Source organism: Lipotes vexillifer, unplaced genomic scaffold, assembly GCF_000442215.2.
Source record: "Lipotes vexillifer unplaced genomic scaffold, Lipotes_vexillifer_v1.1 scaffold214, whole genome shotgun sequence".
Taxonomy (NCBI): Eukaryota; Metazoa; Chordata; class Mammalia; order Artiodactyla; family Lipotidae; genus Lipotes; species Lipotes vexillifer.
The window spans coordinates 345,617-372,754 of NW_006788863.1; the positions used below are offsets into that span (position 1 = coordinate 345,617).

General features: G+C 45.1%; 1 protein-coding gene across 1 annotated transcript; it reads left to right on the plus strand.

Moving 5' to 3' along the window:
* Nucleotides 1-214: 214 nt before the first annotated feature.
* Nucleotides 215-26,787, plus strand: GUCY1A1 (guanylate cyclase 1 soluble subunit alpha 1). The gene is made up of 8 exons (XM_007461869.1): nt 215-596; nt 7,294-7,355; nt 10,134-10,192; nt 11,498-12,207; nt 13,699-14,184; nt 17,688-17,831; nt 22,437-22,591; nt 26,497-26,787. The coding sequence occupies exons 1-8, from the start codon at nt 342-344 to the stop codon at nt 26,696-26,698; spliced, it is 2,073 nt and encodes a 690-aa protein (XP_007461931.1). The 5' UTR covers nt 215-341; the 3' UTR covers nt 26,699-26,787.
* The last annotated feature ends 351 nt before the right edge of the window (nt 26,788-27,138 follow it).

Sequence of the window (27,138 nt, forward strand, 5' to 3'; positions counted from 1 at the left end):
TTGGAGAAAATTGCATATTCCGTTTGAAAAATATTAAAATACTAAAAGGAGGTACTATTATACTAGGATGCATACGTATTAAATAAAGATCTTTACCAGATGTTCCATCCATTAATTGACATTTGCACCAGAATTTTGTTTTTACTTGAAAATGACATAGCACTGTATGGTCTTTGCTTTTTCACACCTGCCTTTCTCTGTTTCCGTAGGAATCCAGAGTCTCCCGTCTTTCTGTTCTGACCTTCTGCTGCCCCTGGACGCTCCAGTCACCAGTGTCCCTGGTCCCGTAGTGGCTTCTGTGGGTCGGTCCCCGTAAGAACAGCTGCCAGGAGGTGGTCACCATGTTTTGTGCGAAGCTGAAAGACCTGCAGATCACGGGGGACTGCCCCTTCTCGCTGCTGGCCCCGGGCCAGGTCCCCAAAGAGCCCGCGGGCGAGGCGGCAGGGGGCGGGCCTGCAGCTCCGGCCGGAGGGCAGGGCCTCTGTCCCGGCGACCCCGAGAAGAAGCTTGGAGGGCTTCCTCAGAGAAAGAGTAGCCGCAGCCGTGTCTACCTGCACACTTTGGCCGAGAGTATCTGCAAACTGATTTTCCCGGAGGTGAGTGCCTGGCCTTTCGAGATTCTACTGATATTTTGAGAATGGCAAAAGGATGTTTTCCTAAGGAAAATGTGAACGCTTGCTTTCTCACTTTCAAGGCTACAGTCGATGTAGACTGTTTTCTGGAAACAATTAAAAACATTGTTTTTTTAAGCAGTCATTTTCTTAAGTTGTGTTTAATCTGAAAATGTTTACAATCTGGCGTGCTTTCCCAAAGCATCCTGCACTCTGACAGGCTTTATGACTTTGAGCCTCTGCTTCACCCTTTGGCCTCAGCATCCGTACCTGAAAATGGAAATGCTCACACCTAGAGTCTGCACGGGCATTAGGTGAAATAATCCACAGCTCTCGCCACCCACAAGGACCCATTTTCTTCTTATGGATGCCAAGCTAGTTTTTATGGATTCGTTAGCTATATTTTTAGAACTGAATTCCTTGAAGAATAACTTATTCCCTGCTGGCTTTTCCTAAGAGCATCATCTGTTCCCTGGCAACTTGCTGAGCTGGGAAGACTGCCACATCCTGCTGGTTCAGAGTCTGAAGTCTCCACTCAGGACAGGCCTGACCTGCTTCCTTGAGTCAGGGTCACGGGCCGTGACACCCACCTGCCCTCGGCTCAGACACATCTTTTTTTTTTCTTTTCTTTTTTCTTCTTTTTCTTTTTTTTTCTTTTCTCACTGTTGTGGCCTCTCCCATTGCGGAGCACAGGCTCCGGGACGCTCAGGCCCAGCGGCCATGGCTCACGGGCCCAGCCGCTCCGCGGCATGTGGGATCTTCCCGGACCGGGGCACGAACTGGCGTCCCCTGCATCGGCAGGCGGACTCTCAACCACTGCGCCAGCAGGGAAGTCCTCAGACACATCTTGATGTAGCTCTGTGGGCTGGGCTGCACAGCCTGATGCCGTTTTGAGATGTGGAGCGCAGCCCTTAAGGAAATTATGGAAAGACCGATGCTGTAAGGTCTCACTTATATGTGGAATCTTAAGAACAACAACAACTCATAGAAAGTACAGACTGGCAGTTATAAGATAAATGAGTACTAGGGTGTAACGTTGCAGCACGGTCTCTGGACCTGGCACTGCTGTGTGATGTGTAGGAAAGTCGTTAGGCAAATCCTGTGAGTTCTCATCACAGGGAGACTTTGTTTTTCTTTTTTCTTTCTGTTCTTTTTACTGTATCTATAGGAGAATGTGGATGTTAGCTGAACCTATTGTGGTAATTATTTCACACTCTATGTAAATCAAGCCGTCATGCTGTGCCCTGTATACTTAGACAGTGATGTATGTCGATTATTTCTCAATAAAACGGGGGGAAAAAGAACTCTGGGGACAGAGCATAGACCAGGTAAAATATCTTTGGAATGGATGGGGCATGTGGAGGGTTCCTCGCCCCTTGTGGTCAAAGAGAAGAGCTTTTTACTGAAAGGCTTCATGGTGTGTCTTCCTCCCTCTGTCAGTGTTCACGATTTTATATAAATTCGCATCAACTGGGAGACTGGGGATTGATGTGATCAGGTTCCAGCTCTCATCATCCACGGATGAGTTTCAGTTGACTCCACACCACCCCTGTGCCTGTGTGGAGCACTGAAGAACCACAGACTGGTGACTTTTAGGAGTGGCAGGGACGTCAGAGAGAAACTTGTTTCACTCCCAAGAAGGACTAGAGAGGCTGAGTGACTTGACCAAAGTCACACAGCTTTGGAAGGATAGAGCAATTACTGCTGTCAACAATAGGGACTCGAGTGACAAAGAAGAGACTTGAAGCTTGAAGGATGGATAAATTAGAATTAGCAGGAAATTGAGGGAACTTATGTCAAATATAAAAAAGCACAGTAGTACTTTGGTTCGTGGCCTTTGAGATGGAAATATTTAATTATTCTCTCCCTGCTCCAGTCACTAGCCAGCCAGCTTTGGCTGGGGTGAGGGATGTAGCCCTTCTCAGGCAGGTGGCTGGCATCACAGTCTGGGAAGTGGTTGGTACTCTCATTTCCAAGGACAGAGCGTGATGCACAGGGATGACCCGGTGGTGAGGATGGACGGCCGGAGACCTTCCATGCCTTCCCTGGGTCTTGTCATTACCATGTTGGCTTCATTATTCTGTTTGATAAGTTTTGAGTTCCTACAATAGAAGTCATACACATGTTGGAACCTCTGTTCAAAACATTCTGAACACCAAACATATATGTTCCTGTTTTCCTTTTCTTTACTTAGAAGGATCTGTGTCGTTTGTTCGTGAGCTCACAGGAATAATCGTCAAGGTTTGACTCCGCTGTCATGTAGCAGGGAAGGCGAGGACATAGGCCTTCCAAGAGGCAGGAGGTGACCCTTGGCATCAAGGACCAGGACTCTTCCCGCAACTGAGGCCATTTTCATTAAAACAGGGAATGTCCCAGGGCCGTGTAGTAAACAACCTAGATTGCTTCATCCCCTGTCCAAACATCTACGTGTCTTTGATTAAGTAGGCCTTTTTTTTTTTAACCGATTCTTTTTAAGTGGACAGATTTAATGCTTAGCCTACTGTTCAGTTTCAGTTCTATGAGTAACCCAAAGGATGACACTCCAAATGGTATTTGATGGCACCCTGGTTCTTGCTTTCGATAATCAGATTTAACTCCCCAATTCTGTTTTATGGGGGGACAAGTATATCCTTAGCAGACTTAGAGTGGGAGATGGCTTTCCAGAGTTGTGGAATCGTAGGTTACAGAAGTCGTTTTGCTCATCTAATGCAAACTTTTCACTCGTTTGAAGAAACTGACGCATAAAAGGCCACTTGCTTTAAGTAAAAGATAACTGAGGAGCCCGGAATGTTCTCTGCGCCTCATTCGTAATCTGTCGCTCTTTTCTGTTACATTGTTAGCTGATTTTTCTTGAATATCCTCCCCAGTAATCCTGTAAGCTCCTCAGGCAGAACGTCTTTAAAGAAATGATGATATGGTATTGGCCACAGTTGTAGCAAATCAGAACCCACTTCCTGAATTGAATCAATTGAGTCAGATATGCTTATATAAAGGGTATCATCCCAAATCCAAGACCTTGTGAGATTAAGAGGGTCTGAGGGCACTCCTGAAGTCTATAAATGTGCTGCAAAATATTGGCTTGCAAGAAGAAAAAAGAGAAGGAGTTTTACAGCATCCTTATGAGGGAAATATCCTTGGTCTAGAAAATCATTAAAAACTGTAGAAAACACCCCATCCCAGCTCCTGCCATACTTAAAACTTTCAATGACTTTTCATTGCTCTAACATAAAAATAAACTTTCTTAATATAGCCTCCAGGCCCCCCCCCCAAAAAAAAACCTGTAGAAAAGTTAAAAATCAACTGAAAATAGCAACATATCCATAAACCAGACCAATGAAATTCCATTCAGAGTGTTCCCAACAATATTGCATCAAACAGCAGTTGTACCTGAGGTATTAATATATGAGTATCCTCTAGGGCTGTCCTGCAGTGATTGATTCTGTGTCATGAGGCCTGAGGTCTCAGGAAAGTTGAGTCCTGTTCGTGGATTTCTTGTGAACTGCGTCATCTCAGGGTCTAGGCTCAGGTTGTTTTGTAGAAGCCCTAGCACCAAGGTAGGAAACTATGCACGAGCAGCCTTTACCAATGCATGTTTTGTCTGAAAAGCTTGTTGGTTTTGTTTTGTCTTGTTTTGAATTCATAACAGTTTCCCAGAGGTGCAGTGGTGGGTGATGAAAGTAGACAGGAAAGCCTGGTAAGCCACAGTATCACCAACTTATGCTACTACAGCTTGGCTAGGACTTTGGAACTTTCTTCTTTAGAAAAACAGATTCTTTTTTTAAAAAATTTTATTGGAGTATAGTTGATTTACAATGTTGTGTTAGTTTCAGGTGTACAGCATAGTGATTCAGTCATCCATATGCATATATCCATTTTTTTTCAGATTCTTTTCCTGTATAGGTCATTACAGAGTATTGAGTAGAATTCCCTGTGCTGTACAGCAGGTCCTAAGTTCTGATTCAACATGGAAAGTCAGGAAGACACCTGTTCCACAAACCCCAGCAGTGAGAGAGGGACCATTTCTCCTTGCTTACAATGGCAGCATATATGCTAGGAGGAAAGGACTAGAGAAAGAAGTTCCTGGTGGCAGTGGGAAGGAAATGAAAAACCAGGAAGAATACAGACTGGCAAGGATAAAACCATGTACCTGGTGTTTTAACCGAAAGGTCAAGAAGAGGAGAGAGAAGGGTGGTGTCTCAACTAGCGCTCGGGGCGAGGAAGGAAAAAGTCTTCGGTGCCAGAATTGGATGGATTCTCTTTTCTCATTGCTCATGCGAAGTTCCTGGTCAGAGCAGCAACTCATATATAAACAAATGTAATCAAACTATTTTAAACTGGAAACAATCTAAATCCATTTTTGAACAAGCTGAAAGAGTAACACCTCTGTACTGGCTTATACCTCCTCACTGATAGAAATGTTATAGACCAAGCCTTCAAGACTGAATAGCTGATGGGGGCACGGGGGTGATGGTCATTCATTCATTCATTCATTCATCCCATCACTGTGTAGCGAGCATCTCCCGTGGCCAGGTACTATCTAGGTGCTGGGCATGCAGTAGTGAGCAAAACAGGTATTCCCTGCCCTTTTGGAGTCTCTATTCTAGCGGAGAAGACAGAAAATGAGAAACAAATGTCACGTAGCAAATGCTTGAAAGACAGGCTCGTGCAGAGGCAGTGACCCTCATTACGCGACTGACCCCCTCTTCCCGTATGAATAGGTTTTACGGAAAGATGGATGGGGCGGAGCTGAAACTGGCAGTCGCACATATAACTGATAAGAGTGCCAATTGCTACAAACTTCTATGAAATTAATTTGGAAAGAGCTACTGAAAATTAAAACTCCACAGACTTTAAGGGTTTCACTGAAAAAAAATATAGCTTATGGACATAAAAAGCAATATATGAGAGAAAAAAAAGGCCCTTGAGAAACTGAAGATTCTTCAGCACCCCCGGCTGATCTGCCTCGTTTACGGTCTCGGGTTTAATGTTCCCTTCCTCCTTCCCCGATTCAAGGGCTCTGAGGAACAGGCCCCCATTTCTCTTCCCAAACCCGTTCCCCACCTGCCAGGCATCCGGCCCTTGGTCGGAATCTGCCCACTGTTCCAGCCCTTCTTTCCTCCTGAGGCAGATGTGTCCTCTCTCTCCTCACCGGAACCGTCAGAAAAATGGTTCTACGTGGTAAATCTAAGTTCTCCTTTCTTTTCAGCCCTTGCATTTTCTTTCAAGAAATTTCACATTTCTTTTCTAAGCTCTATATGCTCTTTAAAAACCAAAAGTTTTGGGGCTTCCCTGGTGGCGCAGTGGTTAAGAATCCATCTGCCAACACAGGGAACACAGGTTCGAGCCCGGGTCCGGGAAGATCCCACATGCCGCGGAGCAACTAAGCCCGTGCGCCACAACTACTGAGCCTGCACTCTAGAGCCCGCAGGCCACAACTGCTGAGCCCGCGTGTCACAACTACTGAGCCTGCACGCCTAGAGCCCGTGCTCTGCAACAAGAGAAGCCATCGCAATGAGAAGCCCGCGCACCGCAACGAAGAGTAGCCCCCGCTCGCCGCAACCAGAGAAAGCCCGCGTGCAGCAACGAAGATCTAATGCAGCCAAAAATAAATAAATTTTAAAAAAACACCAAAATTTATTTTCATAACTGATTTTATTAAAACAGAAGCTTGGTCTATTTTGCTTAACTTTACTGTCTCACTTGACCAGTGGAAATTCCAAGAAAAATATAAATATTTCTCAAGGAAAAAGGAATTTCACAACTTGGGATATAGCCAGAGAATTCTCCACTGTCCTCTGTGTAAACTACACAAAGAACTGGTGGCTATATACACACACAGATACGTATGATTTTTTTAAGGAATGCAAGGAAACTACCAGTGCTTTACTTCCCACTTATCAACAAGCTGTTAAGAGAGATTAACAGTATTGAAACCAGTGTTTAAAACCATGCAGGCTTATGTACAACTATTTTGCAATCTAGGAAGATTCATGAGATACTCAGAAATCAATAGAAGAGAAGAACACTGCAAGTATTTGGCGAAGATTATTCGTTCAAAGGAAGGAAATGAGTGCAAGTTCGGGGAAATCTGAGATTTGTTTCAATCAGTGATCAACCGACCTTGGTGACAGATTGGATTTAAGGGATAAAAGAAAGGGGAGAGACAAACTCGGGAGTTTTCTAGAGCAGGACACGTAAACCATACATGAGACAGAAATGCGGGTTTGTGGGAAGGGTGGCGGTCACTGGGGTAGCTGGTGTGGGTCTGTGGAAGGAGTGTGAGTCTCTTGGCTTGAGCGCCCCTGAGACTGAAGTCCTGGCCACACACCCAAGGGGTTTCCGGCCCCCGAGGAAGGGGTGCCCGCGATTCCTCCACGAAGGCTTGACTTCACCAAACCAGGTCTCCTGTTTGATTCCAGCTCAGTGGCTGTCAGTGAGCGCCCACCGAGGGCAAAGCCCACATCCAGACTCAAGTGCGTCTGAGAGCTTTGCTTCTGCCCGAGTGTGAAAAGCTCATAGAAAATCTATCCCCTTTTCCACAGTGTCAGTTCACTGCACTTATTAAAGTAACTGCTTCTGCTTCTTCATAAGGAGCTTTCAGCACCAATTTTCTGTAAAGTATGTATCTTCAAGAATATGATTGTTTAAGGGAATGTTTAAAACTTTTCCTTTCAATTTTCAGTTTGAGCGGCTGAACCTTGCCCTTCAGAGAACACTGGCAAAACACAAAATAAAGGAAAGCAGGTAAGTTGAATCACTTTAGTTGCACGAATCTCCTGTTGCAATCGCTGACACAGCTACTAATAACCACCACTGAGTGATGTATGCGTGTGTTTTGAATCATTTTGGTATGCCGGGAACTGGGCTAACACTCATATGAAAGCAAGTGTATTCATTTTTCACATTTTATATATCACTAAGCTCAGGCTCCTGTAAAATATCTGGGCTCGTATAGCTGTTCAGGCAAAGGCAGAACTGAGTTTCAAGCCTGGGTTTTTCAGAGCCCATGATTTTAACCATGTTGCCCTGTGCTGTTGCTTTTAACAAGCTCCCAGAAGGTCTGTTCTTCCCTAGCAAGGGTAGCTTCTGAAATGTTTTACAAAGGTAAGGCATGGGTCAGAGCAGAGTCCTTGCCTGAAGAACACTGCCGAGAGGCTGGGGCCTGCCTGTCCCTCCCCCATAGCCTTGACCACAGGTTAAACTTTCAGCTCCTGCATCAGGAGGACGGGAAAGGATATAGGGGCAAAAGGAGGACCACTCAGGGGTCTGGGGCAGTACTCAGGGATGCGTTTCGGTATTTTCCTAACTGGTTCGGTTATACTGGTGTGCGAATAGCAGTTCCGTTTGTATTTGTTCTTCCACTCTGTCTTTGAAATATTCTTTAAGAAAGCTTTCTGTAGCCGTTTCATGTATAAGGTAATTAAAAAAAAAAAACAACAACCTGACTTTTAGAGTTCATTTTAAAAATACATCTTGGCTCATTTACTGCCGGTGGATAACTTGATTTGGCCTTGTTTTGGTTTTCCTGAAATCAGAGGATTATTTCATGTGCAAATAATACAATAAGCACGAGTTCAAATTTTCAGAATTGAACTTGGAAGTTTCGCAAACCAGTATCATTGTCGGGAATATTTTACAAGTTCATTCATCTGTCTGCTGCTCAGGAGTGGATAATCGGCTCTGCAGATTATCAGGGCTGAATTTCCCTTGCTGACTAACTGGTCCCACACTGTAGGCAGCAGGCAAAGCCAAGGAGGGGTCAGAGACAGGTCCAAAAAGAGAGAGTGTGAACCTGTGTGTCTGACAGAAGCTGTGTTTACAGAGTGATATGGAAAGCATCCCAGAACGCCTCTGACCTTAATTCTCAGTCAGGCTGATAAGACAGCCAGCAAGTCCTGTAGCTGTGCTATGTCTGTCTGCCTAGGGCTTTGGCAGACAGTTTACTCAGAATTTATTCTCAGGGCCTTGTGTCCTGAAATGTGCCTAAGCTAGATGCAGATATTCAGTTAGGATGTGTTCCCAGAGACATATCTCTTTTAAAAAAAATTCTCAAAACTTAAAAAAATTATTTTATTTGGAAATTAAAAAAAATCTTTTACCACGTCCCTGACTTCTTAGAGTTGCTCACACTTTTAAATTGTCCTCATCACTATTCCACTGTTGAAATAAGATGAAGGACCTCCTTTCTTATGGGACTGCCTACTGATGTGCTAAATGGCTCCTCTCTGCTTTCTTTCTTTAGTTCTTCGGGACATTGGGCCTTTCTCCCCATCTTTCTGGCAGCTCAGCTGCTGTTTCTACTGCAGTCAGTTTGCTGCCTTCTGAGGGTACCTTAACTGCCCTGTCCGCCACCTCTGTTAAGTGAATGAGTTTTAGTACAACCCGTTATGATACCTCTTTGGGTTGGTTGCACAGAGAGCTTTGGGTTTGTTTCTTTTTCTAGGACCGTTTGATCACATCACAGCATCATGTGTGAACTTGTGGCTGGTGTGTGTGTCTCTGTGTACAATATATGCACATTTGCTGGTGTCCATGCAGGCTTACACCTAGTTTTTTTGTTTTTGTTTTTTGAGGGTAAAGAGGGGGAGCTTATTTTGTTTTTTGGGTTTTTTAAAATAAATTTATTTATTTTGGCTGCGTTGGGTCTTCGTTGCTGCGCTTGGACTTTCTCTAGTTGCGGCGAGCGGGGGCTACTCTTCGTTGCGGTGCGCGGGCTTCTCATTGCGGCGGCTTCTCTTGTTGCGGAGCACGGGCTCTAGGCGCACAGGCTTCATAGTTGTGGCGCACAGGCTCAGGAGTTGTGGCTCGTGGGCTTCAGTAGTTGTGGTTCGCGGGCTCTAGAGCGCAGGCTCAGTAGTTGTGGCGCACAGGCTTAGTTGCTCCGCGGCATGTGGGATCTTCCCGGACCAGGGCTCGAACCCGCGTCCCCTGCATCGGCAGGCGGACTCCCAACCACTGCGCCACCAGGGAAGCCCAAGGAATAGGTTTCTTTAGTTACTAATTTTTATGTAAGATCAAGGATAAAAGTTTAATGTGATGATGTGTGAGAGTCACGTATATAGAACCAAAAAGTCAAAAGCAGGACGTGCTATGTATTTGCTTTAGAAAATAATTAAGAACTTACTTAAAAGTGAAATCCCTCAGTACAGACATTTTTCTTCTTGGTTGGGTTATCAGAAAACCCCATGCTGACTTATTATCATCTTTTCCTGGCCATTTCATACCACTGGTTTTCTGCCAGTACAGCCTCTATACTATTAACCAATATGAAGTTAGCTTCAAAGGTAAATATGCCTTATAAGAAATGATGAAACACTCTAAATCAGGTATATTCAGGGTTTTCCCAACATTGTTTTGGGTTTGTACATGTCACTGCTCCTTTCCTGTAAACTTGACAGTCAAGATTTGCCTCTACAGAAAAGGTAATTTAAATTATTTTCTGTCATCATTCCTGTATGTTATAATCTGAAATTTTAGCATTCACTTGTCAGTTTATAATTTAAGATATTGAAATAATTTCAGGAAATCTTTGGAAAGAGAAGACTTTGAAAAAATAATGGCAGACCAAGCGATTGCAGCAGGTAATAGAATTAAGTATATGCAATTAGGAAATAATTATACTTGTAGAACTAATGTTTTACCTGTAAACAAAGATTTTCTATTCCTAGAAAATATTTAGCTGGAGAACTAATATTTTCTTTAAAATATTCATATTTATTTGTTGGTAGCTTCCAGTGTGAAGTGTTAAATGTCATGTTTTCCGTTAACACAGAGAATAACTCTTTTTCGTACTATATGTCTTTGTTTGACCTCAAACATTTCCTCTTCTTACAATGTTTATTTGCTGAGAAGTAGATAAAGCTGCGTGGGAGGCTGACTCATAGGCATTCACAGGCTTTGCTCTTGAACTTTAAGTGTTCCTCATTTATGCATGAAAAATTCTACTCAGCAAAGTAAAAGAAGTAATTTTTTTAAAGGTTGGAAGCAATCATGGGGAAAAAGGTGAGCAGCGCTCTCATATTAATACCTAGTTTGGAGGAAACAAGCAGATGAGTGGCTTTGTCATACTGTCCTTTCCAAAGTTTGAGTACATGAACCAACAGGTTAGATGTTTCTCAAAGTACAAGATATGAAGAACTTGATGATGATGATGATGACAATGGCGATGGCTGACGTGTACTGAGCCCTTCCTCTGGGTCAGGCGCGATCCTAACGTGCCCGCCAACCCTGCCATGGCAGTGCTGTGGACAGGGCACTCGGGTTTCCCTAAGTCACAGATGAGAAGAATGTGGTACCCAGAGTGTAAAGAGCAAAGGACATTAGAGGGAGAAGCTGTGGATAGTAGATAATATATTCCAAACACCTATTCGGTCAGGTAACATCAAACAAGAATGCTATTTTACTCGTAAAAAAATTACTTCATATCGTCTCTAAGGAAAAAATGACAAAATTGAGTTTCACCACCAGTGATTTAAATTAATTCCTGTATCTGATGCTTATACTCCAAGGGGGCCGGGACGCCTTCACCCACATGTACCACTGTTTCCGTTGTTAACAAGGTGGGAGAGCTTTTTCTGAAATAGGCTTGATCCTGTGACTCCAATTGCTCTTTTATAGTTAAGTTTCAGGGAGATAAAAAGTCATATATTATACTCAGTTGATCATTCTTTCGTAATTAACTAACTTGGGATTCATATTAGGAGTTATCCAAATTTTAGAAACTATGTAGATAATTTAAACACGGGTAGTTAATGTTGGTTGGAAATCTTATTAGCAGATAGAAAGCAAACTAACTCGTCAGATAGAACAATATTGAAAACAGTAACAGCACATCTCTGCTAAGATGGCGCATCTGATACGGCAGAAAATGTATTATATGCTTTCAGGAGTCCCAGTGGAGATCATCAGAGAATCTCTCGGTGAGGAGCTTTTTAAAATATGCTATGAAGAAGACGAATACATCCTAGGTGTGGTCGGAGGAACCCTGAAAGACTTTTTAAATAGCTTCAGCACCCTTCTGAGACAAAGCAGCCACTGCCAGGAAGCAGAAAAGAAGGGCAGGTTTGAGGACGCGTCCATCCTATGCCTGGATAAAGATCCCGATTTCTTAAATGTTTACTATTTCTTCCCCAAGAGGATCACTTCCCTGATTCTCCCCGGCATCGTTAAGGCAGCTGCTCGCATCTTGTACGAAACCGAAGTGGAGGTGTCCTCGACGCCCCCCTGCTTCCACCAGCACTGCAGCGAGTTCATGGACCAGCCCTGCCTGCTCTACTCCGTCCACGTCAAGACCCCCCGACCGTCCCCACCCCCGGGGAAGCCCCTGTCCTCGCTGGTGATCCCCACCTCGCTCTTCTGCAAGACCTTCCCCTTCCATTTCATGCTGGACAGAGACATGGCCATCCTGCAGTTGGGCAACGGCATCAGAAGGCTGATGAGCAGGAGAGACGTGCAAGGGAAGCCTCATTTTGACGAGTACTTCGAGATTCTCACTCCCAAAATCAGCCAGACCTTCAGCGGAATCATGACCATGCTGAACATGCAGTTTGTGGTCTGCGTGAGGAGGTGGGACAACGCCGTGAAGAAATCTTCCAGGGTAAGAAGAACGTTACACTGTTGTGAATATGGAATCCGTTGTTTCACATTTAAAGACTAGAAATAAAAAAGGTGAAAATATACGCATTGCTTGAGATGTTTTAATACAGCATTTCTGTTTAAGGCAATTCTAAAATACTTGGAAGGGTGGAATAAATTTAAGACAAGATTCTTTTCTGCATTCATTTGCTTGCTTACTTAAGCCATCACTGCACAGGTATTTGTTGAATGCAGTCTACCTTTTACAATCTTTATGGAGTATTTTATAACTGAATTAGAAAAATATTGATGTAAAAGTATGGTTTCGGTCATCATGAAATAGCTGACTTAATTTGGAATGATAAGAGGGATTCTACAACAAAGAAACAAAAACTTGTTTCTTACAGGAGGCAACTAAATGGATTTTTTCAATATTTAATAGACATGGAAAAAAATCAATAACTTCTTTGATTAACTGTTAGAGAATGTGGGGAAAAATGTTCTGCTCTCATAATAGAGAACCACGGTAATGATTTAGAAAAATGTTTGGGAAATCACAACCGATAGTACAAGCGAGCTCAAAGAAAGGCTTATGACGCATCTAACTTCTGGACACACGTAAACCAGCAGACATGCTGTCTGTCCCCCCAAATGAAAACAGCTTTATTACTTTTTATCCTAAAAGTAGTATAGCTAAGTGTTTAAAAAATAGGTAATACTTAAAGATGTTCATTGCAAAATCAAAAACATTAATTATACACATTTTTGTTTAAAACAAAATATACTATTTACAACTTTTTTTTTTTAAATCACTAAACGATACCTGTGGGCCTCCTGCCATGTCATTAGATACCTGTCTTGTTTCACGTTTTCTTCAAAGGCCGTGTCGTATCCCATCGTGTGGTTTTCCGTTTAACCGTTCACTATTGAAGGACACCTGCGCTGCCTTCCACTTTGCTGCCGTGAACACACATGTACACGTTTGTCTCATTCACACAAGTAACCCTGTCATCCAGGACAAACACACGAAGCCCCCCTCGCTCAGGGCTCCTTGTGCCATCCTTTCTGCTGCTGCCCACAGAATGTAGCAGCAGAAGCATCAGCGTGCCACATAGTGAGAAAGCCCTGAAGCAAGAATTTGGGGCTCTGTTGATTGAAAATCATGATTTCTGTGCAGCCTGTACTGCAGTGTATTCTCCAAATGTCTGCGTGCATTTTAGAATTCATAGTAAATTGCAACGATAAGAAAGCATATTGTTTCTGTTGACCAGTAGAAAAAAATCAAGTCTAAAAACAAAAGGAGGGACCTCCCTGGCGGTCCAGGGGTTAGGACTCCACGCTTCCACCGCAAGGGGCACAGGTTCGATCCCTGGTCGGGGCACTGAGGTCCGCGAGCCTCAGGGTACAGCCACAGAAACCAAGGGGATTATCCCTGTACCCGCCTCACCTTTTGTCTCAGAAAGGTGTTGGGAACTTGAATAAGCCACAACGGTTGGTGCTTCTGCCTACGCAGGTGATGGACCTCAAAGGCCAGATGATCTACATGGTGGAGTCCAGCGCCATCCTGTTCCTGGGCTCGCCCTGCGTGGACAGACTGGAGGACTTCACGGGCCGGGGGCTCTACCTCTCGGACATCCCCATCCACAACGCACTGCGGGACGTGGTCCTGATCGGAGAGCAGGCCAGGGCGCAGGACGGCCTGAAGAAGAGGCTGGGCAAGCTCAAGGCCACCCTGGAGCAGGCCCACCAGGCCCTGGAGGAGGAGAAACGGAAGACGGTGGACCTCCTGTGCTCCATCTTCCCCTGCGAGGTGGCGCAGCAGCTGTGGCAGGGCCGAGCCGTGCAGGCCAAGCGGTTCGGCGACGTCACCATGCTCTTCTCGGACATCGTGGGCTTCACGGCCATCTGCTCTCAGTGCTCCCCGCTGCAGGTCATCACCATGCTCAACGCGCTCTACACCCGCTTCGACCGGCAGTGCGGGGAGCTGGACGTCTACAAGGTAGGGGCCGGCGGGGGGCAGGGCGAGGCCAGGGGCCCCAGCCCGGGAGCAGGCGGCGTGCCTCGGCCGTGCGCGCGGCCTCCGGCACGAAAGGGCTCCGAAGCCGCGCATTCCAGAAAGGATGAGCTTGTGCCAAAGAAAAAGTACAGAGTGCAGGGGTGACAGAGCGAGGGGGCGGGCCTCGGACCCTCAGAGAGGGTAATTTTAAAGGACAGTGAGCCTGGGCTTCCCTGGTGGCGCAGTTGTTGGGAGTCCGCCTGCCGATGCAGGGGAAGCGGGTTCGTGCCCCGGTCCGGGAAGATCCCACGTGCCGCGGAGCGGCTGGGCCCGTGAGCCATGGCCGCTGAGCCTGCGCGTCCGGAGCCTGTGCTCCGCAACGGGAGAGGCCACGACAGTGAGAGGCCCGCGTACCGCAAAAAGAAAAAAAAAAAAAAAGCCAGTGAGCCTGAGCCTCGACTGTGAGACCCGAGATGAACTGTTAAGGTGAGATGTTTCAAGGTTAGCCTTGCATAGGGAGGACGTATCCTTTCTCTCTGCAGAAGGAAAGAAGCACGAGGACTGCACGAACGGATTCATTCAGTACAGGGTAACGGGATCCTTTTCACAGCCGGGGAAGAGAAACCCAAGTCAACGGCTTACGGGGTTACTGTACCCAGGCCAAGGGCAGAAGGAGGCCTGTCTTCCAATCTCCTTTACTGCCTTATTGGCTTTGTAAGCAGAGAAAGTTATTTTCTGAAACAGAAACAGAGGATATAATACCCACCCACAGAGTTTATATGCATGAATAACATGCATTATGTCCCGTAATCTTCATGAACACGACTGTTGCAAAGATTACGGTAAAAAAAATAATCTGTCATTCATCAGCCAGCAGGCGCTGAGTGCCTACAGGGTAGCAGCAGCCATCATTATAGGCTCCGAGGATGCACAGAGATTGTCCCTGAAACATAATAAACTATTTTTTAAATGTAACTTTTGTTAATAAGAGAACCAATGCAGACACTTTGTGTTCAGCTTATTTCTTTAGAAGTAAAACATATTTTCTTGCTGATTTAAAGTATTTTACGTTGTCCTAAATACTGGCATTAGGAATAAAGCATGCTTCTCATTTATGTGGCTTGAATCATCTTTTAATTTGCCACATAAAAATCTGGCATTTCAGAGCTTAATGCAACATGAAAATAAATAAATGATTAAAGAGGAAACAATTATTTATGGGACTCTATAAGCCCCGCCTTTGTTCCAATCTAGATGCTCGAAGTAAAACTTTCCTTTTAAAAAATTTGTAACAGGAAATTCCAGACAGAGCTATGATTCCCTTAGGAAAAAAGAGGTCCATGCATAATTACAGATAAAATAATTGGCTTCACTTAGGTTAAGCCTCATGGCCTCTTGTGGAATTCACTGTATTTATTTGTAGACAGTTTATGTCTTGAGAATATCTCCTCTCAGAACTGGGAGGTCTCCCTGTCTTCTGCAAAGTGCTGTGGCTGCTCGCAGAAGCTGCCCGCTGCTGCACGGTTCGCCCTGTTGAAACTTTAAAATATGGGTCATTCTCCCCAGTGTTCAGAATCTTGTACCTCACGATGAGGGTGCGGGCGCAGAGACCCCTGGGGGCCCAGCCGCAGCCCCAGCCAGAGAGCCTGCATCCTCGTTTCACCTGCTATTCATGCCGACTCTGCGTGGAAACACCTGGAGATGCTGTGAACAAACGGGGGAGGGTCCTCACCTCGGAATAACCTTAAGATATAGAGAGTGTTCATCAGGGGCTGACCTGTGCCCGTGGTGGCTTCCGAGGAACAGTCGGGCTTGTTTATTCCAGGACCCGGCTGGACCAGGACTTCATTCAGTTACATTTCCTTTCTGTCTTTCAATCTCTCGGTCGTTTTCTGCTTATTTGAGTGTGTATTTGTCTGTTGTTTCAGCACATCCTTACTGGCCCTCCAGCGTTGGCCAGCGTGGGAGGGGGCACAGTCCCTGTGAAAAGAGTCCACGGTGGGGGGCGGGCAGAGGAGGGACACACAGAGACGCACAGGGCAGATTCCCTGTGACACTGGGGACGCGATACCACTCTCACCTCTGCAGGGGCTGCAGCAGCACAGAGGACAGCACCCAACACCCAGTAGGGGCGAGGGTGCCCTTCTCCCACTTAGTAACACTTCCTGAGCCCTGTGACAGGTTAGCCGTTAGCCCGAGAGCTTCTCTGCCTGTAGTGCTGAGGAGATGCTCTCGGGATGCCCGGCCACGGGGCTGTGTCCTTGGTGAACAGCCTGGGCCCCAGTGATGGAGAAGTTGATGAGACAGACTCCAAGAGCTTGCGTCCCACTGAGAGAAAAGCCAACAAACAGGGGCCTAACTCCAACAGCATCCCCGTTGGTGTGCTCTCCTGGTAGGAAATGGAGCAGGTACGGGGCCGTGGGCGGGATCGGCCTTCCTCGCCAGGTGGGTGTCAGCAGGGCCCAAGGAGACCAGGGACACGCCAGGTGGCCACCTGCAGGAAGACTGTTCCAGACCGAGGAGTAGCAAGTGTTTGGTATGTTTGAGGGGAAACAGGTGGCCGCTGGCTTGGAACACAGTGTGCAAGAGGGAGAGTTAGGAGATGGATTGGGGGCAGCGGAAAGGCAGGGCACGAACTTGGGGGGCACGTTAAGGGCCCCGGCATTTATTCTGCATGAAACAGGGAATCCTGAAGTTTGTTCCCGTTCTCTTCTCTCTCGTCTCCGTCCCCCTAGATTGGAAGCTCTGGATCAGAACAGTGATATGATCTGATAAGTTACAATTAATATTGAGAGGAGAAAAATGTACCTATTACAGATTGGTGGCTTATTTGTGGATTTAAAGTAACCATGAGCTTTCTGTACTCAGGATAAAAATCAGACAGATAAAAATCATTCGTAGCAACAGTAATCACGACAATGATAATAATATACATGAAATTTACAGAAGAGCCTGATTTCCAATAGCTTTCCAGTCACCACTGTCTCTGCCTCTGGGCTTGACATCTTGGTTTCTACACTTTGTGATTAGCGTTGCTATGACAACCCCAAATGTCCTTTTGAAAAGCTAAAATGACAGTTTTAACCAGGCATATCCTTATTAAATTCACAGGGCCTTGATTCAGTAGTGACTTTGTTCAGGTCGCTGTATTTTATGCTGAGAGGGTATAAAATTACCCAGTATCTTAAACAGTTTAGTATAAACCCCAAAGTACGTCATTTGCTTCTACAAAGCCCTTTTACGTGGTGGGGAAAGAAGGAGGTGAGTCAGTGGCGATCCTGGGAGTAGAAGCCCCTCCCGAAACTGTGTTCACAGCACGGCACTGCCGCTCACCTTGTGCGCTTCCTGGAAAGGAAAGCCTTTTCCAAGAGTCTGATTTGCTCTGATGTTCCATTGGCCCTGAGCGCTCAGGTGTCTGCTGCATGATTCTTAATTTCTGCTCTATGATATGCGCTGTGATGCTTCCCCAGTTTCTGTTTGTAACGTGGAAAATCCGTTGTGCGTAGGTGGAGACCATCGGCGATGCATACTGTGTGGCTGGGGGCTTGCACAAAGAGAGTGACACCCACGCTGTTCGGATCGCACTGATGGCCCTGAAGATGATGGAGCTCTCTGATGAAGTGGTGTCTCCCCACGGAGAGCCCATCAAGGTGAGGCGTATCACGTACTGGCCAGGAGATGTCAGGACAGTAAATGCTGACTAGTTAGATCCCAACAGAATGGTGCATCCCTCAGGGTTTAGTGGCAGAGAGCAAATCTCCAGCTCGCTTTACTACGCGGTGTTAAATGGCTTACAGATCACTTAGAGACCAAAGATGCCATCCATGGCTTGAGCTTTGCAAAAATGGTTCCCAAACCCGCACTTCAGAACCACAGCTTCCTCCGTGACCTGGAAGCTGGTTCCAGAACCACACAGCCACAGCCAGGCAGGGAACCACTGTGCTCGGAAAGCAGCTGTGTCCACTGCTGGCTGCAGAAGAAAGTTGGAGCTACTGTAATTGCATCAGCAACGTGGAAATACTGCATCACGACTCTTCCAAAATGAATGACTGGCAACTGGGCTCCCAGCTAAGCAGGGGAGAGAAAACACAAAGCCTTCCCCAGCCGTGCTCACACCGGGAGTGCAGGCAGAAATGCAGGTTTCCAGAGCTCATGCAAGGGCTTCTGATTCACCACACCTAAGTACATCCAGAACCTTCAAGGGACTTTGGAAAATGAGATGTTTAGTTTTTTGAGCCCTGCAGGGGAGCAATTACACGAGAATGAAGTGGGCTGCTAACCCACCAATATTTTCCAGGACACATAAAATTCCAAATTTTCTAGATGAGCCAGATCCCAGAATAATAATGTCTTATAGCAGATGAGAAAATAAAATTAACATGCTAACCATTGATTTAATAGATAAAACGTGAGTGGAATATCCTTATTTGTCCCACTTGAAGTGAATCTGCCATTTAATTTTTATAGAACAGTCTCAGTTGATGACCTTCAGAAATGGGCCTTTGAAGTAATATGGAATCCTGTGTGGCATGATATAAAATATAGAGAGAAGGAGGAAAGAAATTGGAAGTTTAGCCAGGGCTCTCCCCACTGTTAATAGAAGCCGTGTGTGTAAGCCTTCACAACTATCTTCTACGTCAACTCTCATCCCAGCTATATACTGATGTGTGACACACTTCCCTAAAATTAGTGGCGTAAAACCACAGAGCTTTGATTTTGCACTGATTCTGTGCGTCGGAATTTGGATGAGGCAAGGCAGGAATACCTTGTCATTTCTCACAGTATCTGGCACCTCAGCGGTCGAGGGCGCGTAGGGTAGCTGGGATTACACCACTTGAACCAGAGCTTCGCTCGCCTGCCTGGTTCCGTGGGTGGGGCTGGCGGAGGGCGGGGCCCAGCTGGGACTATCAACTCAGGTGCTCACCTGTCACGCTCCGCTGGGGCAGCCTCAGGGCCCTCCCACTTCTTACATAGGGGCCACGTCCTGGTGAACAGCTCGGCATCCACTGCATGGCCTTTATGCCCTGGCCTGAGGAGATACACTGTGACACATCCATTTTTGTCCTACTGGTCACAGCAACCCTAATCCTGCCCACAGGGGAGAAGACTGAGACCCCAGGTTTCAATGGGAAGAGCACGGCATAATTTTCAACTGTGCTTTAAAAGTTTCACAGTATCTGACTTTTCCAGATGCTTAATTTCTATACTTTTTTAGAAGAGAATTATGTGTTTTTTTTGTTGTTCTGTCTTTTTTTTTTTTTGGTGAGGAAACTCATAGCATCAAAGTAAATGCTTAAAATATCCAGATTAATAATAAAACCAGTGATCTCCACATAAATGGATTTTGTAATTAAGATGTGTATGTTTGGGGCAGGGGGGTTAGTGGCATGATTTTTGATATTTGTAGAAATACACTTTTAGAGTTTTGCAATTGCAAGAATTATTTATAGCTAGTTTCAAAGATAATTACCTGGGTGGTAATAGTTTAGCTTTACTGACCTGTAAAGTCAGATGTTAAACCACCTTTTTCTTTGTATTGACCTGCAGCCCTAGGAAATATCTGACAGCCTTAGGGGCTACTCATGAAATATCACAGATGCAGAAGTGCAGAGTAGTTTTAGTAGAGAGAGAAGCACTAATGTGTATCACAGGGAGCAGATTGTGACTTGAACATCATCTTATTTAAAATCTTTATAACAACATTATGAAAAGGCATCCACAATTCACTGCTAGACAAGAGTAGTCGAGTCTCTCACGGATCCGGATTTGGAGTCATGTGTTTCTTACCCTCCTGCCCCACGGCATGGAATCACAGTGAAAGAATAGGAAATATTTCCTTTTTTTCTTTTCAAACTCTATGTTTTCTCCAGCGTGTCATATGTACAAACCGTCTACGCACTTATTCCTACCGACTTCCTCACTAACGTCCACCCACTGAGGCTTGGAAGACGGTGGGTGGGTGGACGCTATCTCATGATGGAGACCAGGGCCAGGCTGAGTCAGGAGGTGCAGAGTGAACTCGGACACAGGCTCTGGGAGCCTCCCTCCCAGCCCCAGAACCTGAGTGCAGAGGGGCTACATCAAAAGTGGCCCCAAAGGGCAGACTCCCCAGCAGGTTTCCACTGGGAGCGTGATGGGCCCGTTAAACTCTGGACCACTTTTGTGCTTGTAAATTTGAAAAGTTCCCGGATACGGAAGCTTTGGGGTTGAGAGTGAGATTCAGGTCTGGGAGAGGGGAGTTGTGGGGCAGGGGAGGAAGCAGAGACACTGGCTTTGTCTGCGTTGTTTGGATGTTTTCGAGGAGGAAATGTTTACGCATTTCCATATTAATTATGCAACAGAAACAGTAAATCGCCATGGTAAACTTGTCGTATTAAAAGCTAGAATGACTAGGTACAAAGAGAGAAACTGATTTAACCAGAAGAGTGCCCAAAGACAGTAAAAACTTCTCAAATTCTGCCTAATATTTATAAGCAGAAGATAGCCTTTTGTCGCCTTATTTTATGTGTTTACATTGTTCACTGTCATAGTGTTTACATATAGAACCATATTCTCCTAAGGAAGAAAAAGCCAGAATGTAATAGACATTTATGTTTTTCTGCTTAAAGTAAAACTTGGATGAAGAAGGAACTTTAAAAATAATCCAACCCGGGCTTCCCTGGTGGCGCAGTGGTTGAGAGTCCGCCTGCCGATGCAGGGGACGCGGGTTCGTGCCCCAGTCCGGGAAGATCCCACATGCTGCGGAGCGGCTGGGCCCGTGAGCCATGGCCGCTGAGCCTGCGCGTCCGGAGCCTGTTGCTCGGCAACGGGAGAGGTCACAACAGTGAGAGGCCCGCGAACCGCAAAAAAAAATAATAATAATAATCCAACCCTGCATTTTTTAGGTGAGGAAAGAGTACAAGGGAGATTTGGAGATGTAGAGAAAGTCAGACTACCAGATGCAGAGAAGAAACCAGTGGTCCCAGAGGGAAGGGGGTGGTGGGAGTGAGGGTTAGATGTACAGACAACTGTGTGTGAAATAAGTAAGTTACGAGGATGTCATGGACCGCACGGCAAGTACAGTTATTTTATGACAACTCTGCGGGGAGTGTAATCTATAAAATATTGAATAACTGTGTTGTGCGCCTGAAACTAATATAGTATTGTAGGTCAGAGTTCCAGCTATTAGCACAATTTTGGTTTCTCATACAAATTTCCTGATTCATGATGTAGGGCTTTTGTTTGAAAATTTTGCAGAATTCATGATTTGACATGTGATAAGCCAATGATTCTCAGAAGTTTCTAGAAGAGATCTGAAATTAGCTGTAAAACTAGGGAGATCTGGAGTCTTCTGGATTCTAAAGGACATCTAAGTCACTGAGTACTTGGCCTCTGTGTACAATACGCACATCTAATAAAACTTGTTTTAAATGGTCAGCTAAACATAGAACTGAAAGTAACGTGCATGGTATCTGACTGTCATTTAAAACATCCCCCCGTTAACCTGCTTTGTTGCAGCAGTAATTTAAAATCTGTACCTCCTCTGAGATCAGCCAGTATTTGGAGCTTCCAGAAGGTCCCACTTTAAAGCACTGTCTTAACTGCTCTCCAGATCATTGATAACTTTCAGGGTGCCTCAGCGTTTACCTCAGCCTATACTGATGCGGCAGGGAGGGCTCTCTGGTTTTCCTCGGGTCCAGATGTTTTCGACTGAAGTGTGTGTAGTCACTGTGACGCAGGCGTCAGCAATGCCAGCTTTCCTCTTCCTCCGTCATTTTCTGCTTAAATATTACAATTCTCTTTCTGCACTCGGTCATTTGAGTAGTGAGGTGGTAGTGTTTGGCACAAAGGCCTTTTAAAGCAAAACACCTAAAAACCTGCCCTCTGCATCCTGAGCACTGGCTTCTTGGCCCCCTCTGACCGTGCTGGGAAACAACTTCTGGGCGCCGGAAGTCAGGTCTCTCTCACCGACGGACAGAGCAGGTTCACGTCAACAGTCCACGGGCACTTTGGTCACCATGGTGACTGTGGTCCCTTCGTGGGGGGGCTTCGATTCAGACGCGGAGGACAGTTGAGATAAAGGATGCTCTGTGCGAGCAGCGTTAAGAGGCGGGGCTGAGGAGGTGGCGAGGAGAGGGGGAATGGGTTGCAGGCTTGGAGGAAGGAGCGGGTGAGGGCAGAGCCAGGAGCCCGGTGGTTTCGACAGGCAGGCAGCCGGCGCTGACTAGCGGCAGTGTTCACCCATGACCGGAACGTTGCGTCGCTCTTGCTTTCAGATGCGCATTGGACTGCATTCTGGGTCGGTTTTTGCCGGAGTTGTCGGAGTTAAGATGCCCCGTTACTGCCTTTTTGGAAATAATGTCACCTTGGCTAACAAGTTCGAGTCCTGCAGTGTCCCCCGGAAAATCAACGTCAGCCCTACCACCTACAGGTATGGATCCCGTTCAGTGCCTGAAGTCTATTCTTTTCATTCATACGCAGTCGACATTTTTGTCTATTGGTTTGTTTCATTCTTCATAACTTGTTCTTGCTTAGATCATCTTAAAGGAAAAGAAAAGCCATAACTTGTATCATCCTCACTTTAACTTTTTTTTTTTAAACTGTGCGTTAGCCTCATGAGAACTTTGATCTCCAGCCCGACCCATGATTCTCCACTGAGCTAGACTCGTACGTTCTGACCTGTATTTCTGCTCGGGTGACTAACTGGCCCATTACAGCCAACGTGATCCTATTAGAACAGCTGATCCCCCCCCCACCCCGCCACGAAGACACCCACTTCCCACCGGCCAAGCTCCATCCGTCTCCTGACTGGGTGGTAGAGGGCCTCCGTGCACCTGGTTCCTGGGACCAGCACCCTGGCATGCCCTCACCTTCCCCGTGCGTGCCTCGCCCCCGCTGCAGATTAGTGTGCTGCGCACAGCCCTCCCCCACCCCCGTGCCGCTGCACGCAGCGCTATTCACACCCAGGCTCCCCTCCACGTGGTACCCATGTTCTCTTCATGAAGCACGGGCCAGATCCGTCCCCCACCCCCCGCCTTATAAGCCAGAACAAAATTAAACGTGCAACCACGGACTCACGTGTTCCCTCTGACCAGAGTCCCGCCAGACCCTACCACCAAGGTTTCTTCCACTCCCTCCTTATTTCACGGATCTCCTTCAACCCGGCCTCGTTTCTTTGCATCACGCTCGCCAAACCGATTCCTGAATGGAGGATGCTTGCTTTGCGTTTCTCTCCCGGGTCATCCCCTGCTTTCCTCCTTCGCACATTAGACCTTAAGTCAGAGGCCTTGTCTTCACACACACGTTCCTCACCCGCCCTGGACACACCCTCAGGTGCTCATCTCAGCTCATCCTGTGTTTCTTAAGTTCAGGACAAGCGGAGATGGTATGAGAAGTTATACAAATATGAAAGGTAATTATTTCTTTGCAGAGCTTTATTGATAGTACATTGAATTCAGGGATGGCGTTTCCCAATACAGTAATATTAGGAAGTGTTAACTTCCTTGATATATTTGTGAAACACATGTAACTTTAGGACACAGGCTGCGTACCCACAACCAAAAATATCCATTTCCTTCAAACGTCCACTTCCAAATTCTGATCAGTAATTTAGAATGTAACGGCAATTAGACATTCCTTTCTTTTAAATGTTGTGAGGAGTTTTCTTCTAGGGGACAGTTTCCCGCATTTTTGTTTGTTTTTACTGAAGTGCAGAGAACGCACAGACACTAGGTTCAATATCGTTTGAGTTTGGGGTCAGTGGATCAAAGGGAGGGTTGCGTGCAGTGATGCAGGATCATTAAAGACGAAACTGGCAGGTGCCCCGTGCGGGCGGGAAAGTTGACCAGTGACACAGAAGCAGGACTTGAATTCCACCAGGGAACAAGGAGAATAAGGGATTATGGGACGATGACCGAATTAGGAGAGTTGATGCAGCCACTTGCAGGAAACCGTGTCCGGTCAGGAGGGATAAAGAAAACCTCCCTCCACACGTGAGCATCTGCCCTGGGACTGTGGCTACTATTCTTGGATCTTACGCAAGCTTTCTTCTAAATGGTTTTATTTTTCCAACCTGTTTTTCTTACAAATTTGGATCTTTTTAAAAAGATGATTTAATGAACAAAAAATCTGTAAGTCTCTTTAAAAGAGACAGGGATTTGTAGGCAGAAGACATGTCCTACAGCACAGGGCTTACCAGATGTGTGATCTGGAGCGAGGCTCTTCATACATTCAAATGATTTGCTTTAAAGCCACTTCTGAATGCTCCAGATAGAAGAATAAAACCAGAGGAAAATAGATGCCACCCATACCCTTTTACACCTTGCCTTGAATCCACTCAATACTATGTTTTTGAGATTTTTTTCTTGATGAAATATAAATCCAGTTCATAAAAAATCTGGTTCATTTATTTACAGTATTCCTAATGCAGTGGTGTGCTGGTAAACCAGCCTGCGGAGTGAAATGGATACTCCCTGACTTCTAGCATTTACCAGTTTTTAAGGTGTAAATACTATACCACCGTGGCAGGTTTCAGGCTACTGATGGTTTAACTGGCTTGCAGAATTCCAGAGTGTTTAACAGCTGTTTCTCACAAGCTGGTACGAGATAAATCTAGCATGTCCCCATATGTGCATGTGACATAATATGCATTCTAGAGTATAAATAAGCCAGTCTGTCTTCTCTCCATGGGTAATTAGAGGATTGCCAGTTTTTCATTATTATACAACGTGATTTGATAAATATTCTTATACATATGTGTCTAGATAATATACCTACGAACGGTATTCCCAGATCGTGGGCTATACCCAGTTTCGGCTTTACTAAGCATCAATTAGCTGTCCAGATTGGTTTCACCCATCTATTGGTATATATTGGTAATATGTACCAATAGAATCCACGGTGTCTGAAGGTTTCTATTTCCCAGTGACTGATATTATCAGACTGATTGTTACCAATATGATGGGTGTTATGTGATATCTAATTGATGCTTAATTAATCTTGTTCAATTTATTTAATCTTCACAACTGTCTTAAGAGACATGTATTATTTTAATCCCCATTTGAAAGGCTAGAAATCTGACATCTTTGCTGTTATTCAAACCTACATCTACCAGACTTTGAAGCTTATACTTTCAATTGTGTGGAATTCTGTAATTTTTCATTATATATTACCAAATACCATGCCTTAAAAATAATAGGTACTCAAAATATTTACAAATCCATGACTAAAACATCATTTCATTAGTCTTATGATTTTTCAGACTACATATTTATTGGTGCACTGATAAAAATTAGTTGATTGAACACTCCCATGTATTCTACTTGAGGTCTGTGATCCTCGAGACCTGCACCTCTGTCCAGCGGTTTCCTCAGCACACAGAGGGGCGTCAGGGTCCGGGAGTCTCATGCAGCATCGTCACTCTTTTCATTGCAGACTGGGGAGTGGAAGGGGAGATACGAGGAGAGATTTTCTGCAGAAGCTGGTTTAGAGCCTGTTTCCATCCACGGCCTGAATAATAGATCAGAGAGATGCTTATTAAGTTTGCATTTGACAGAAAGCTAGGGAAGCAAGTGGGAAGAGGAGACAGTAACTTAATCAAAATGATTAGAGTTTCAAATGAGTTTATCATCATGGACAAATGCAGCAAATAATAAAAGCCTGTAGAACATCTGAATTTAAGGTGAAATTTAATTCTTAAGAATTTAAGAAGAAAATATATTGCAAGTATCAGATAGTAAGTAGAGTGTCGATATATACAACTAAATCTCACTTTAGTCCTACTAACCTAGAATTCATAAAAATTCTATTGAGAGATCCCAGAGTTGCTGTCACATTTTATATATAGATATATATCTTATATAGAATTTTCTTTCACAAGTTCTTGCCCGAGCTTACTTCTCAGTAATATTTAGAAAATGAATGAATTGACAAGCATTGTCTTATCTCTTTGAAGTCTTCCAGTTCTGTAACATTATTTTCATGTATTTTTTGCTATTATTAGACTTCTTGCATTGTTTTGGGTTTTTTTCCCCACTGCTGTGAATTGCACTGTTCTATAGATTATAGATGATACCTTTACAAGACTATTTTATAGTTATCTTTCCTGATATGAGTGAACTACATTATTTGGTAGGGCTTTCTGTTATTGTGCATTGATTCCTTGCCGTTCTTCTGTAAAGATGCACATCATTAGGATTTTTCCTGTCAGTGACACTGAAGATGGCTGGTTTATTAATATTCTCAGGAATGTTCCTTTAGTTATGTCACCTTTTCTTGACTAGACAGTTACGTCAGTCTTAAGTTCTATGATTAATATTTGCGTTTCAATATTTCCAGATTACTCAAAGACTGTCCTGGTTTTGTGTTTACACCTCGATCAAGGGAGGAACTCCCACCAAACTTTCCTAGTGACATTCCTGGAATCTGTCATTTTCTGGAAGCTTATCAACAAGGAACAACTTCAAAGCCATGGTTCCAGAAGAAAGATGTTGAGGAAGCCAATGCCAATTTTTTAGGCAAAGCGTCGGGAATAGATTAGCCAAATACACAGCCAATTGTTAGTCTCTGGGTTTGAGTCCTTGGAGCGTGTGTGGGCCTTCTGAGAGCACACTGGGATGGCAGCGAGCTCAGCAGCGGTGGTAACATTTTGGGAGCTAAGTCACCATCTGCTTTTCCTTCCACTTAACATGACAAAAATGTATTCACCTCAATATTCAACTCTTCAGTGAAAAAGAAAGAAAGAAAGAGAGAGAGAGAGGAGAGAGAAAGAAAGAAGCCTCAAAAAGTGACTTTGGGGGAATATTTCTGATATATAAGAATAGCTTATAACCTGTACTCAGAGCTCAGCGCCTTATTCATATATCGGGCGATTGTAGTGACCTGTACAGCCTGGTGGAGTCACCTGCCTTCTACCCTGGCCAAACACCCTGGTTATCAAAGCGCTTCTCATAGTGTTGGTTGCCTTAACAACGCTTTTTG